Source organism: Onychostoma macrolepis, chromosome 06, assembly GCF_012432095.1.
Source record: "Onychostoma macrolepis isolate SWU-2019 chromosome 06, ASM1243209v1, whole genome shotgun sequence".
Classification (NCBI taxonomy): domain Eukaryota; kingdom Metazoa; phylum Chordata; class Actinopteri; order Cypriniformes; family Cyprinidae; genus Onychostoma; species Onychostoma macrolepis.
In genome coordinates this window covers 10823005-10836031 of record NC_081160.1, presented here as the reverse complement: position 1 = coordinate 10836031, position 13027 = coordinate 10823005, and the positions used below count along the sequence as shown (strand labels likewise).

The window sequence follows — 13027 nt, the reverse complement described above, 5'->3', positions numbered from 1 at the left end:
TTGCGTTGGGTGAGAGACCGTGTATACACGCACGCACACAATGCATATTTTTCAATTAAAGACAGCATAAGGATTTATATGGGCTGGTTTTGGTGCTTGACACCTTTTTATTGGTCATTTTGTGTTTCAAGAATAAGGTTAAGAATTATGCTATTAGTTAGCCTACTTAAATATAAAATGTTTTTCTCTATTTAACAGCATTACAATAGTGAAAGGCATCTTACTGACCACGTGTCTTGCGCGGCGGTATGTTGGACTTATGAAAAATAATCACTTTGTTTGTATTCACCAAAACTGATTTACTGAGGTCAAAACACGGACGGAATTCGCGATAGTGCGAGTAGAGGTCTGCACGGGCCTCAAATTTAGGCCCTGGTCCGGCCCGTGTCTGACAGCTTATCGGAATTACCGACCCGAGCCCGTCGTTTTCCCCCCCTTCTCCCAAAACAGCTTATACTACTGTTTCGGCTATTAAAATAGTTCAGTTTTGTATGTAATGGCAAAATTATTATATTTCGTTTCGTTTCGTTTCGTTTTTTTCTTTTTTTTTAATTAAGTTAATTTAGAAAAAAACGTTTGGAGTATTTTTGTTTGTTAAATATACGTTTTATATAATGTATAACGACCAAGCGGCCAGCGGCAGACAGTGAGCTGATCATAGCCTATGTTTGATCAATTTAGCCTTCTCAAATCATCACAACTTGCCTAAAATAAAATCTATAGATATACTAAAACAGTTCAAGCATATAACAAGGTTTAAACGTTAAACCGGCGCTAATTCGCTAACCTATCCAAATTAGTGCGGAGAGTGGAAGCTAAAGCGCGCTCTGCAGGACATGGAGGCACCAGGGCAATCACTTGCATTTTTATGTTTTTTTCAGTGGAAACAACTTAAAATAGCCTACGCCTTCATTTTTTTTTTTTTTCTGATAAAGGTAAGAGTAATACATCATTCGGAACTGTAAAGGGTCTACTTTTATTTGTGTGCACTCACAATATCAACAAAACGTTGTGCTTTTATTAAACAAAGAAAACTTACATGATGCGCTTTCTGCCGTCTTGTCTTGAACAGGAGCGCTTCACAAAAACGAACTGAAGCTGAGCGAATACCTCACAGACATGATAAATATATCTATAGAAAGCTTTAAATTATCATGTAACGAAATAATAAAAAAAAAAATCGAAAACAAAAACTCTTTTATTATAATCTTAATCATAATCAATAAAGATGCATTTCTCTCTAAAGGCCTGTATAATAAGGAGACGGCGAGTCAGGATCAGCAACTTCATCCTTGCCACAGGGACTCAGAAAACATTAGTTTATTAGTAAATAATTCAAATAGGTCCTTACTATTTCCCGCAGACACATTCATGGTCATGTTTGCTGGGGCTTTGCATAAGATTTAGCCTAATTGCGTGCATTTGAACGCAGAATTCTTCAGCTGCGCTGAAGTCACTTGCTCTTGCTGCTGCTGCGGGACACTAAACACCGTCGAGCCGCTCTCAGTCGCGGCAGCACGGTCTCGGCTAATACGGGCCGGTTGGCAACCCTACTTATATGTATCTGAGTATTTAAGGTTTCTCAGTGAAGTAAATGAACCGGCGCGCGGAGGGTTAAAGCCGCTGCATTCAGCTTTATCTTTAGATGGTAAATTTAGATTTCAAATTCAATATTGATTTTAGAACTGTTGAAATTATTTAATGTATGTAACGCAAGTACTTTATAAGTAACTGTAATTAAATTACCTAAAAATTAACAGTAATCCCTTACTTTACTTTTTCAGTGGATAAGTAATTTAATTACAGTAACGCGTTACTTAGTAACACGTTACACCCAACACTATATATATATATATATATATATATATATAAATTTAACTTTACAATAATGTCTCATCAGTTACTGCACTAGCTAACATAAACTAGCTCTAGTAAATGTTAACTAAGTATTATTCATTGTCAGTTCATTTTAAATAATGTTAACCAACCTTATCCTGAAGTTTTACTTTATATTTTAAAAATTGTAATATTGTTACATCATCCAGACACACCAGCTCTGCACACTAATCTTCAGTGTTTAGATAAGAAGGGACATAGTGTGTAGGACTCTAGTGCCACTTTGCTTGGTGGGGTTATTCTCCTTTATGCCAAAACAGGCTATGTCTGAAGTTTTTCAGGGATAGCAGGAATGCTTCACCTCTGGAATGAAAAAGCCCGTCTCTTGCATACTGTACACCTGATTTCATTCCACTTCTGTAGAACCTGCTGGGATACTAACTTCAAAGAGATCACCACTGAGGTTAAGAAGCAAGCTCTTAAGAAGTGTTGACAAGTGGAAAATTAAGAGTGTTTTTGTTATTACCTGCTGTTCAGTCTCACTGTTTATTGCTGTGGTATGCTAAATTTTAACCATGCATTTTATGCCTTAGTTCAGATTTCTTTTTCATGAATGCTGAAAAGTCTCCCAGATGTCTAAAAAGCTTTAAACTCTGACTGTTTAAACACTTTTAATTGGCTACTTTTAGTATGGTGATTGTGTAAGGAATAAATTACCATTTAAAAATTATTGCACACCATATGTTTGTCTAACATTCATTTATCTGACATAATTTTCAATAATTTAACAGTCCAGACTCAATTATTCTGCAAAACATTCTAAAGACCAGTTCAAGAGTGTCACCTAAGGCTGCTTTTATGGAGTTACTAGATGAAGAGAGAGCAATCTGAATGGATTCAGTATTATTTTCAATATTAATATATACATGATTCAGAAATGTGAAACCTCATGCACCTTTACAAAACTAACCTTTCCACAAAATATAGCACATTATGATAAAGAGACCCAAATAAGTGCTCTTGAAGTCATAGTGTTGAGCTAGGCCTGTTATGTTTAGTTGAATTAAAACAACAACAACACACTATTGTCCAAAATCAACTTTTCCATTAAGGGACAACAATATTTGCCCCCAGGGAATTTATTTTCAGGAACATAGTTGCCACAGGGAATTTATTTTCAAGGCCATTTGCCATATGCACAATTTTTAGAATTACCTTTTTGTTACCATATCGTCTTTATGTTGAATACTAAAATGTAACCATTTACTTCAATCAATTAGAATACTATAGACTGCTAGCAATTAAAAAAAAAAATCGCCATCAACAAAGGTCATCTTTACACTGTAAAGGTGGAACATTGCAGCTATTTACAAATCAATGCATAACAATTGCATAATAATTTATAATTTAAATAGCCTAAATAACATATAAAGCATATATATATATATATATATATATATATATATATATATATTGTACATTTAAAAAAAAAAAATTTATTAAAAAAGGAATTAAAAAGGAAAGTATTGCCGGGTTGGGCTGCAGTGACTATGCACACTGAACCAAACAGCAGATTTCTTCATCACTGGAGACCAATGGCCATTGCATTTATACACATAACAGAAATGTGTGTGATTGGTTACAATGCTCAATGCTGCAACACAACACATAAAATGAAATCCTCAATGCAAGGTGAGCAGATTTAAAGGTCTCACTTAAATTGTGGCAGCCATAATAATTTCAGTGTTTTTTTGTTTGTTTGTTTTTTTCCCCCCTTATCTAGAACTTGGGTGGCACTTTGTTCATTTTGGTTCCATTTTTCCAAGCCTGCCATGCACAGAGAAAAGTAGCTCCAGCTGTGGATAGTACTGAACTGAAAGTTTGTTGTCACAACGAACAGAAAAATATGACCATGAATCATTCATAGAACTGCAACACACCTATCAATTTTACCGTTTGAGCCATAAATATTTAGATCACCTCTCAAAAGAAGAAAAACAAAGATATGAGAACAAACTGCAACTTTTGGGCCCTAGTTATCCATATACAGTACCTGTCACATAATTTCAAACACCAAAAGCTTCCCTATCCAGTTGTTTTAGTGTTTTTGTTCGTTTTCGCTGTTTTTTTTTTTCGTTTCTCAAACACGATCAGTTTTACCAGAGAAGAACTGCTGAAGATTCGACAAAACACACCACAAAAATCTCCTACCAGTTTTCGATTATTCAGATGTTTTGCTGGACATAGTAGTCGGCGAAATGGCGGCGCTGTTCAGGCGCTTCAGGACGCGCAGACTGGGAAAGCGAGCCGGCGCGCTCGCGAAGCTCAGACAGCACTGATTTAGAACGGCGTTGCCTAGCATCCATCTGGCGAATCTCCGCTCTCTACCCAACAAAACGGACGAACTCTTTCTGCTCTGTCGGACAAATAAGGATTTCTCAAACCCTGCTGCTCTGTGTTTCACGGAAACCTGGCTGAAGGACGGCATTCCAAACAGCGCGCTTCATCTGCCGGGCTTTCAGCTGATCAGAGCGGATCGCGACGCAGAATCAACGGGGAAATCGCTTGGCGGCGGGACATGCTTCTACATCAATGAGAGGTGGTGTACAGAATGTAACAGTGTTAAAGAAGATGTGCTGTTCAGATCTAGAAGCTCTCTTCATTAACTGTAGGCCGTTCTACTGGCCTTGGGAGTTTTGCTAGTTCATTCTCGTGAGTGTTTACATTCCTCCGCAAGTACACCTGAGCTCAGATTTACAGAAACTGGCTGATCTGATCACAGGCACAGAACAACAACACCCAGACTCTGTTTTAATCTTTCTTGGGGACTTTAATCAAGCAAATCTCTCATGTGAACTGCCAAAATACAGACAGCATGTCTGGATATATTGGGTCATTATTACACCACAATAAAGAATGCATATCACTCTGTTCCACGGGCAGCTTTGGGGCTCTCTGATCACTTCTGCTAAACCTGTGGTAAAGACTGTAAAGAGATGGACCAACGAGACAGAGTGGGTTTTACAAGCCTGTCTCGACCTTACTGATTGGAGTGTTTTTGAAGCTGCTGCCACCAATCTGGACGAGCTCACAGAGACTGTAACTTCATATTTACTGCGAGGATATATGCATTCCCACCAGGACTTATGTAATATTCAACAATGATAAGCCATGGTTTACAGCAAAACTCAGTCAGGCCAAAGAGGACGCCTACAGAAATGGGGACAGAGTTAGACCAGGAACACACTGAATAAGGACTTTAGAGTGGCTAAAAGGACCTACGTTAAAAAATTATTTTATTTTTTTCTGAATTATAGTTTTATTGTAGATTTGAAACCCCCCACACCCGTCCTGACCATCTCTCTACACAACTGTTACACCTCCAGCAACCCTCCTCTCCCCCACTCCTGTACACCAGCCTGCTTGAAAACCTGTGCTGACCAGCTGGCCCCCATCTTCACACAGATCTTCAATAGATCTCTGGAGTTGTGTCCCTTCCTGCTTCAAACGCTCCACCATCATCCCTGTTCCAAAGAAACCCAAGATAACAGGACTTAATGACCTGTGGCTCTAACGTCTGTCGTCATGAAGCCATCCTGGCTTATCTGAAGGACATCACTGGACCCTTACTGGACCCCCTGCAGTTTGCTTACCGAGCAAACAGGTCCGTGGATGATGCAGTCAACATGGGACTGCATTACATCCTGCAACACCTGGACAAATCAGGGACTTATGTGAGGATCCTGTTTGTGGACTTTAGTTTGGCCTTCAACACCATCATCCCTACACTCCTCCAGACCAAACTAACCTAGCTCTATCTGTCAGTGGATCACCAGCTTTCTGACAGATAGGCAGCAACTAGTGAGACTGGGGAAATTCATGTCAAACAGCTGTTCCACCAACACTGGTGCCCCTCAGGGATGTGTTCTCTCCCCACTGCTCTTCTCCCTGTACACCAACGACTGCACCTCTAAAGACCCCTCTGTCAAGCTCCTGAAGTTTTCAGATGACACCACACTCATCGGCCTCATCCAGGACGGCGACGAGTCTGCTTACAGACAGGAGGTTAAAGAGCTGGCTGTCTGGTGCAGTCTTAACAACCTGGAGCTCAACACGCTGAAAACAGTGGAGATGATCGTGGACTTCAGGAGAAACCCCCCTGCACTCTCCCCACTCTCCATCATAGATAGCACTGTGACTGCAGTTGTGACATTCAAGTTCCTGGGATCCATCATGTCTCAGGACCTGAATTGGGACACTCACATCAACTCCATTGTAAAAAGAAAAGCCCAACAAAGGTTGTACTTCCTTCGCCAGCTGAGGAAGTTTAACCTACCACAGGAATTGCTGAAACAGTTCTACTCAGCCGTCATTTGAGTCTGTCCTGTGCACTTCAATAACTGTCTGGTTTGGCTCAGCTACAAAATCAGGGATCAGAAGACTACAGAGAACGGTTCGGACTGCTGAATGGATTATCGGTGCCCCCCTGCCCCCCTGCCCACCCTTCAAGAACTGCATACATCCAGAGTGAAGAAAAGGGCTCAGAAAATCACTCTGGATCCCTCACATCCAAGTCATCCCCTTTTTGAACTTTTGCTATCTGGCCAGCGCTACAGAGCCCCAATTACCAGGACCGCCAGGCACAAGAACAGTTTCTTCCCCCAGGCAATCCAACTTATGAACAGTTAAATGTGCCTCCCCCCCATTATGCAATAACAATGTGCAATAACCTTATATTTATTTGCTACCACCTCCATCCTAGTACATCCCTGCATCTCCTTCTATTCTATCTCACTCTATAATCTATAGCACAACTGTATATACAATCATTTATGTATCAAATTATTATTTTTTTTCTTTTTTTTTGTTTATTTATATTTACATATGTGACCCTGGACCACAAAACCAGTCTTAAGTCGCTGGGGTATATTTATAGCAATAGCCAAAAGATATTTTGTAAATTTCTTACCATAATTATATCAAAACTTCATTTTTGATTAGTAATGTGCATTGCTAAGAACTTAATTTGGACAACTTTAAAGGTGATTTTCTCAATATTTAGATTTTTTTGCAACCTCAGATACCAGATTTTCAAATAGTTGTATCTCGGCCAAATATTGTCAGATCCTAACAATCCATACATCAATGGAAAGCTTATTTATTCAAACATTGACACTTAAGACTGGTTTTGTGGTCCAGGGTCACATATGTGTATTTTTTATTCTCATCTTTTTTTTATTGTCTGTGTGTCATTGTTGTCTCTGTGAACTGGAAGCTTATGACACTAAAACAAATTCCTTGTATGCGCAAGCATACTTGGCAATAAAAGCTCATTCTGATTCTAAAAACAGCGGGACATTCTAAAAGACTTGATGTGAAAAACAATTGCTCTTCTACAAGAGTGTGTCGTCATGCAAAAACTGAATACTAGTGGCATGGCTGCTGAAATATTTGTTGTAGACCAATATGGATTTTAGATGTAAAGGCTAAAAGAAATAAATGTGTATGAATACCCTGTTATACCTCTAATAATCAGTCATAAGAATATTAAAGATCACTTTTTGACAAATTTTAACTTAAAAAAAATCTTTGTGTCCTATCATCAGTTGAGGTACAGGACTCTTTGGACATTGGTCTGACTGAAGTTCCTCCCATAAGGAAGCCCACCAAAGACAGTCCATGGAAGGAAAGTGCTGTCCTTCAACACCGTCAGCAGCTGAAGACCAAGATGAAGTACAATAAAGTTGAGGACCCTAAAGCACCGCATGCCAAACAGGTAGGTGATGAAAATCATAAATAAAATCTATAAAATTGTTTTGATCTTCTCTCTGATTTGTTTGAGTACCTTTGTGCGGAATTGCTCATTTGGAAGTGCAGTTTATATTTGTCTGCAGTGTATGTGTATATATATATATATACAATTTTTTTTTTTTTTTTTTTTTTTATAATTTCTGCATTCTAATGTCATAAGCTGTATGTAAAGTCTGAATCTGCCATAGCTATTCCAAACCTGGACAAAACATGTTGTTCCTGTTGACTTATGATTAATAATTGTCTCTGGAGCTTATTTATCTTGGCTGAGGGCCTTGACAATACAGTGATCAAATCTGATCAGTCTGTAGACTTCAAATGCACAGTAACATGTGCAAAGCGTTTTTTTTTCAGGCTCAGTACACACACCATTCATTTTCAGGTCCTATTACCCTAAATAAACACCCACAAATGACACAAATGTATTAGTAAGGTTTTAATGCTGTGTGTGCATTACAAATTTAGAGAATGAGAATAGCTCATTTTACATGTCACGTGATTACAGTTTTTCTCGATTGCTAAAACACTAAAACCAGACATTTGAACTAAAATTTCAAAACCATAATGCCATTTTTAATAAAGCGCACCCATTTCCCTAAACTATATACACTATTTCCCTGCTTTGACACATGAGTCAGATTTCGTGAACTGTTACTGCAAAACTCTTCACACAAATCCCTACATTTCTCAGTGCTTACACCATGTGGTCGTTTAGAAAGCACTAGCATTCAGTATTGTTCACTCAAGTCAGCACAGTTTGAGCTCAATTAGTACACAATTACCCAAGTGGAAACACTAGGAGTCAAAATTTATCACACACCTATCAAAAACTTCGATGGAGATAAAAGGTCAGTTCATTCAGGTTTCAAACAATGGATCCAGAGAGACGTGAAGGAAGAGGTCGAGGACATCAAAAAGGAGGAGAAGGAGGGAGTCGAGGAATAAATGAAGGAAGAGGAAGAGTAGGAGGTGGAGGAGGAGTATGGTGAGGAAGAGGAGGAAGCCTATATGCCAAAAAAATATATTTTTTGTGGACAAAATATATTTGAAAAATATGCTAAATATGTGTTGCAAACAGGGAAGCTCAATGAAATTTGAAATAGTAAATACTGTATATTTAGTTTCAAACATCATATACCAAAATGTATTTCTAAATGTATTTCTGTGGCAAGAAAATGCATTTTCTTGGACTGAAATATACAGAGGTTAAAATATGTTTTTTAAAGTCTCTTAAAAATATTTATATATGGGCAAAATATATTGGTATAAAATATATTTACATAAATATATTTTAGCAAATATATATTTGGCCATTTTTGTATATTTTGAAATATATTTGAATATATATATATATATATATATATATATATATATATATATATATATATATATATATATATATATATATATATATATATATTTTTTTGCTATGGGGACCACAAGCAACATAACTTATTAACGTTTTTTGTAGCATTGTTTCGAATTTTTCTCATCAGTGTGCAAGACTGTAAAGTTTGTTTTTTCTGCTAGAGTGAGGTGTTTTGAGTGGAGAGCTTCATTTTGACCTGAATATAGGAAGTTTGGGGAATTGAGTTAGAAGTTATGGATTTGTGTTTAGAGTTTCACAAAAATGAGGCATGATTTCAAGAAATGTGTTTAAGCAATCGAGAAAAACTGTAAATCATAGGGGAAGAAAAGCCATTTGGGAGTAGATTTGATTTTAACCTGAGAAATTAATGTTAAATATGACAGCATTACGAACATACCAATCTGACCTCCATTTAAAAATTCAAACACATTTATTTATATGTTTTAGAGCCAGTGTCAGCAGGAGCTTGACCAGGTGCTGGAAAGGATTGCAAAAATACCCTTCAGAGATAACAGGGGCCCCCTGGAGGACCTTTATTCCCTGCACATACCCAACTGTGACAAGAGGGGGCAGTACAACCTGAAACAGGTATTTAATTCCCTATTCAGCAGCAACAAGTTCAAAGCAACAGAAATTTTGTAGATTTTCCATATCTGGGTAGACATTAAATACTTTTTGGATCGTTTACATGTTTCGCAGGGTGACTTCCAATAACCCATCTAAGCCTATTTTAATAAGAACTGTTAAAGTTAACAGTTCTTATTAACTTTAACAGTTAAGAACGGTTATTCTTTAATATTAAATAAAACTGTGCAGGCAGGCAGCTTTTAACACATTATATTAATTGAGACTACATGGAGTATTTGTACCACTTTAAAATTTATTTATCTAATGGATCATTTACCATAACCTTGCAAAGCCAGAGATTAGAAACAAAAGGAAAGAAAGAAAGAAAGAAAGAAAGAAAGAAAGAAAGAAAGAAAGAAAGAAAGAAAGAAAGAAAGAAAGAAAGAAAGAAAGAAAGAAAGAAAGAAAGAATGAATGAAAGAAAGAGAGAAAGACAGAAAGAAAGAGAGAAAGAAAGAAAGAAAGAAAAATGAAAAAAATAAAGAAATGTAAGTTTTACATTCATGGCAATTTAATGATCCTACAATCAAATAGTGAGGAGCTTGTTTATCTACTTGTTTTATTTAATCTTGTCAACCTAGCTCTGCTTACCTCACTCCAGTGACAGTTATCCCTCTCATTTCTCCTCATCTCCTTCTCCTCACATCTCATCTCTTATTTTCTTAATCTCTCCCTCTCTCTCTCTCCCTCTCTCCCTCTCTCTTGATCCTTCATTTAATGCTTTAGTCTGAGGGATCTTAAAGCTTCTGACCCACCTTAACTGATGTTGCACCAAAGTTGATGCATTTTATGTGGAGAATTTATCCTGCTTATCCAAAGAAATAATTGCAATGTATGCATTTACCAGAAACATTTATACAAAGTGAATTACAGTGCATTCAAGGCATACATCTTATCAGCTCATGCATTCTGGGAGTCAAACCCATGATCTTGGTACCACTAATGCCATGTTTTACTTTTAACTTCACAGGAATACAAACAAATAAATGCCTTAAAGGAATATTCTGTACAAGTTCAAATTCAATACAAGTTCAAATCAATTTGTGGCCCAATATTTATTGCATAAAAATAAGGGGAAAGGGAAAAATCGAGGTTATTTTATTCCACTTACCATGGAAATTGTGCCAATTCTTTTTAAAGAATTTAAAAGTAGAAATGTTGAAAAGCTTATAATTTTATAAAGTCACTTAAATGATCTTATCAAAACCTTTATTAAAACTGTATTTCTTGAGCTGTAATTTGTTTTCTTTTTTAACAGTCATTTTAAGGTTTTAGGGTTAATGCATTCGGTTGTCAAATTTCAAAGTTGATATTATTTCACACAGAATAACTAAGTAATTTTTCCACACTAAAATCATGTTAGTATGCACATTGTTTACTTTGATGTAAAAAAAAAAAGATGTTACACATCTTCATTATTCTCAGTATTCCTTTTTCACTTCCATTGTAAGTGCTTTTAAAAGAAAAGCCTTTTATAAAATGTGTAACTATTATACGGCCACAAATGTGTCAATTAAACTTTAAACGCTAAATTTAGTTCTAAAATCTTATTTGACTATTGTGTGTGTGTATTTCAGTGTAAGATGTCAGTGAATGGACATCGTGGTGAGTGCTGGTGCGTGAATCCACACACAGGAAGACCCATCCCCACCTCTCCACTGATAAGGGGTGATCCCAACTGCAGCCAGTACCTTGAGGACATGGATCCCTCTGTGGACCCTCAAAACTAAGAATGTCCTAAACCTTCCTATCCCTCCCCATCTTGACCTTCAAGCCTACAAACCCACACCCTTGCCCCTAAATGAGTCAGTGTTTTACACTCTCTAAACAAGCTACCAATATACCTTCTGTTTATAATTTTTTTTTTTTTGCGCTTGTAGATTTGAGATGGTTTGAAACAGTATTGTTACAGTTAAAGTACTGATATAAATGAACTGATAGTATTGATTCAATCCAAGCTAAGTGATGACATATGACCAGTGGACTGAGATTAGCAGGCTCATACTACTTTTCTTTAGGAAAATAACTAGGACTGTAAAACTTACCTTTAACACTTTCACATACTTCGTATGTATCTTGTACTAATCATGATGTATACGTTGTATTTCTCTCATGATATTACTGGTGCTATTTGTTTCAACACACTTCTTTTATAGGTTGCCCCCTCTATTGTGCAGGAATGCTATAGTAGTGCTATAGTAATGCTATAGTTTTTATTGGATAGGACAGTATTCCTTTTGACAAACGCTGAAGCACTACATTGTAAGTCGGTGAGGTAGTGCCTTACCTTAAATGATTTACAGAAATAAATTATATGGGGCTGCTTATAAAGTCTTAAAATCTTTTGGCTTAAAAAACCCTGATGTATGCAAACAAAAGTTGTTCACTTAATTTTCTGTTAATGCATCAGGAGTACTCAAACCATGTAGTACTAGGACTACACAGTTTTTACTAATGCAGTTGATGTTCTGTTCCAATTGCATATAACTACTGACATCTGGTGGTCACAGAAAGGAAGAAAAAACATAATTATATAATGCTGCATAAAAGGTCAATGAAGATGTGTTAAATAGATTTAATAGAGCCGTTTACTAACTATTTTAACTTAACATTGTGATTTACTTTGTGCAAATTTTATACACAGTTCCACCTTGCTGTTAGGTGTCATTGTCACTTGGTATTTTGGACCCAATGTTTTACATGTACACAAATAAAGAAGTATTTCAATGTATTATTTGCAGGTTTTTTTTTTTTTTTTTTTCAAGTGACAAAAGTCATAGGTGTCTTCAAATCATTCATGAAGACAGAACAAACACATTAACTAGAATTTATATATACATATATATATATATATATATATATATATATATGTATGTGTGTGTGTGTGTGTGTGTGTGTATATATATATATATATATATATATATATATATATATATATATGTGTGTGTATATGTATATATGTTTATATATGTATATATATATATATGTGTGTGTGTGTGTGTGTGTGTGTGTGTGTGTGTGTGTGTATATGTATATATATATGTTTATATATGTGTATATATATATATATATATATATATATATATATGTGTGTGTGTGTGTGTGTGTGTGTGTGTGTATATATGTATGGAGGACCAAACCTGCAAAAACAATAAATAAATAAATACGCAAATAAATCCACAAAATAATACATAAATAAATATATAAATAAATAAATGTGCAAATAAATACATAAATAAATATATAAATCCAAATATTCCTGTATAAATAAATATATAAATAATTAAATGTGCGAGAAAATAAATAATTAAATAAATTAAACGAATGTTGGGGGAAATAAAATAAAAAAAATGCTAAAGGAAATGCTAAACTGAAAGTTTTTTT

The 13027-nt window shown here is 36.0% G+C and overlaps 1 protein-coding gene across 1 annotated transcript in view; it reads left to right on the top strand.

Annotated features, from left to right (window-relative positions):
- igfbp2a (insulin-like growth factor binding protein 2a) overlaps positions 1 to 12366 on the top strand; it is a 35512-nt gene extending 23146 nt beyond the window's left edge. The window contains exons 2-4 of the mRNA XM_058779519.1: positions 7443 to 7612; positions 9464 to 9604; positions 11221 to 12366. Of these exons, the coding sequence (XP_058635502.1) occupies positions 7443 to 7612; positions 9464 to 9604; positions 11221 to 11373 (464 nt within the window). The 3' untranslated portion in view covers positions 11374 to 12366. The remainder of the gene's footprint in view (positions 1 to 7442; positions 7613 to 9463; positions 9605 to 11220) is intronic.
- The last annotated feature ends 661 nt before the right edge of the window (positions 12367 to 13027 follow it).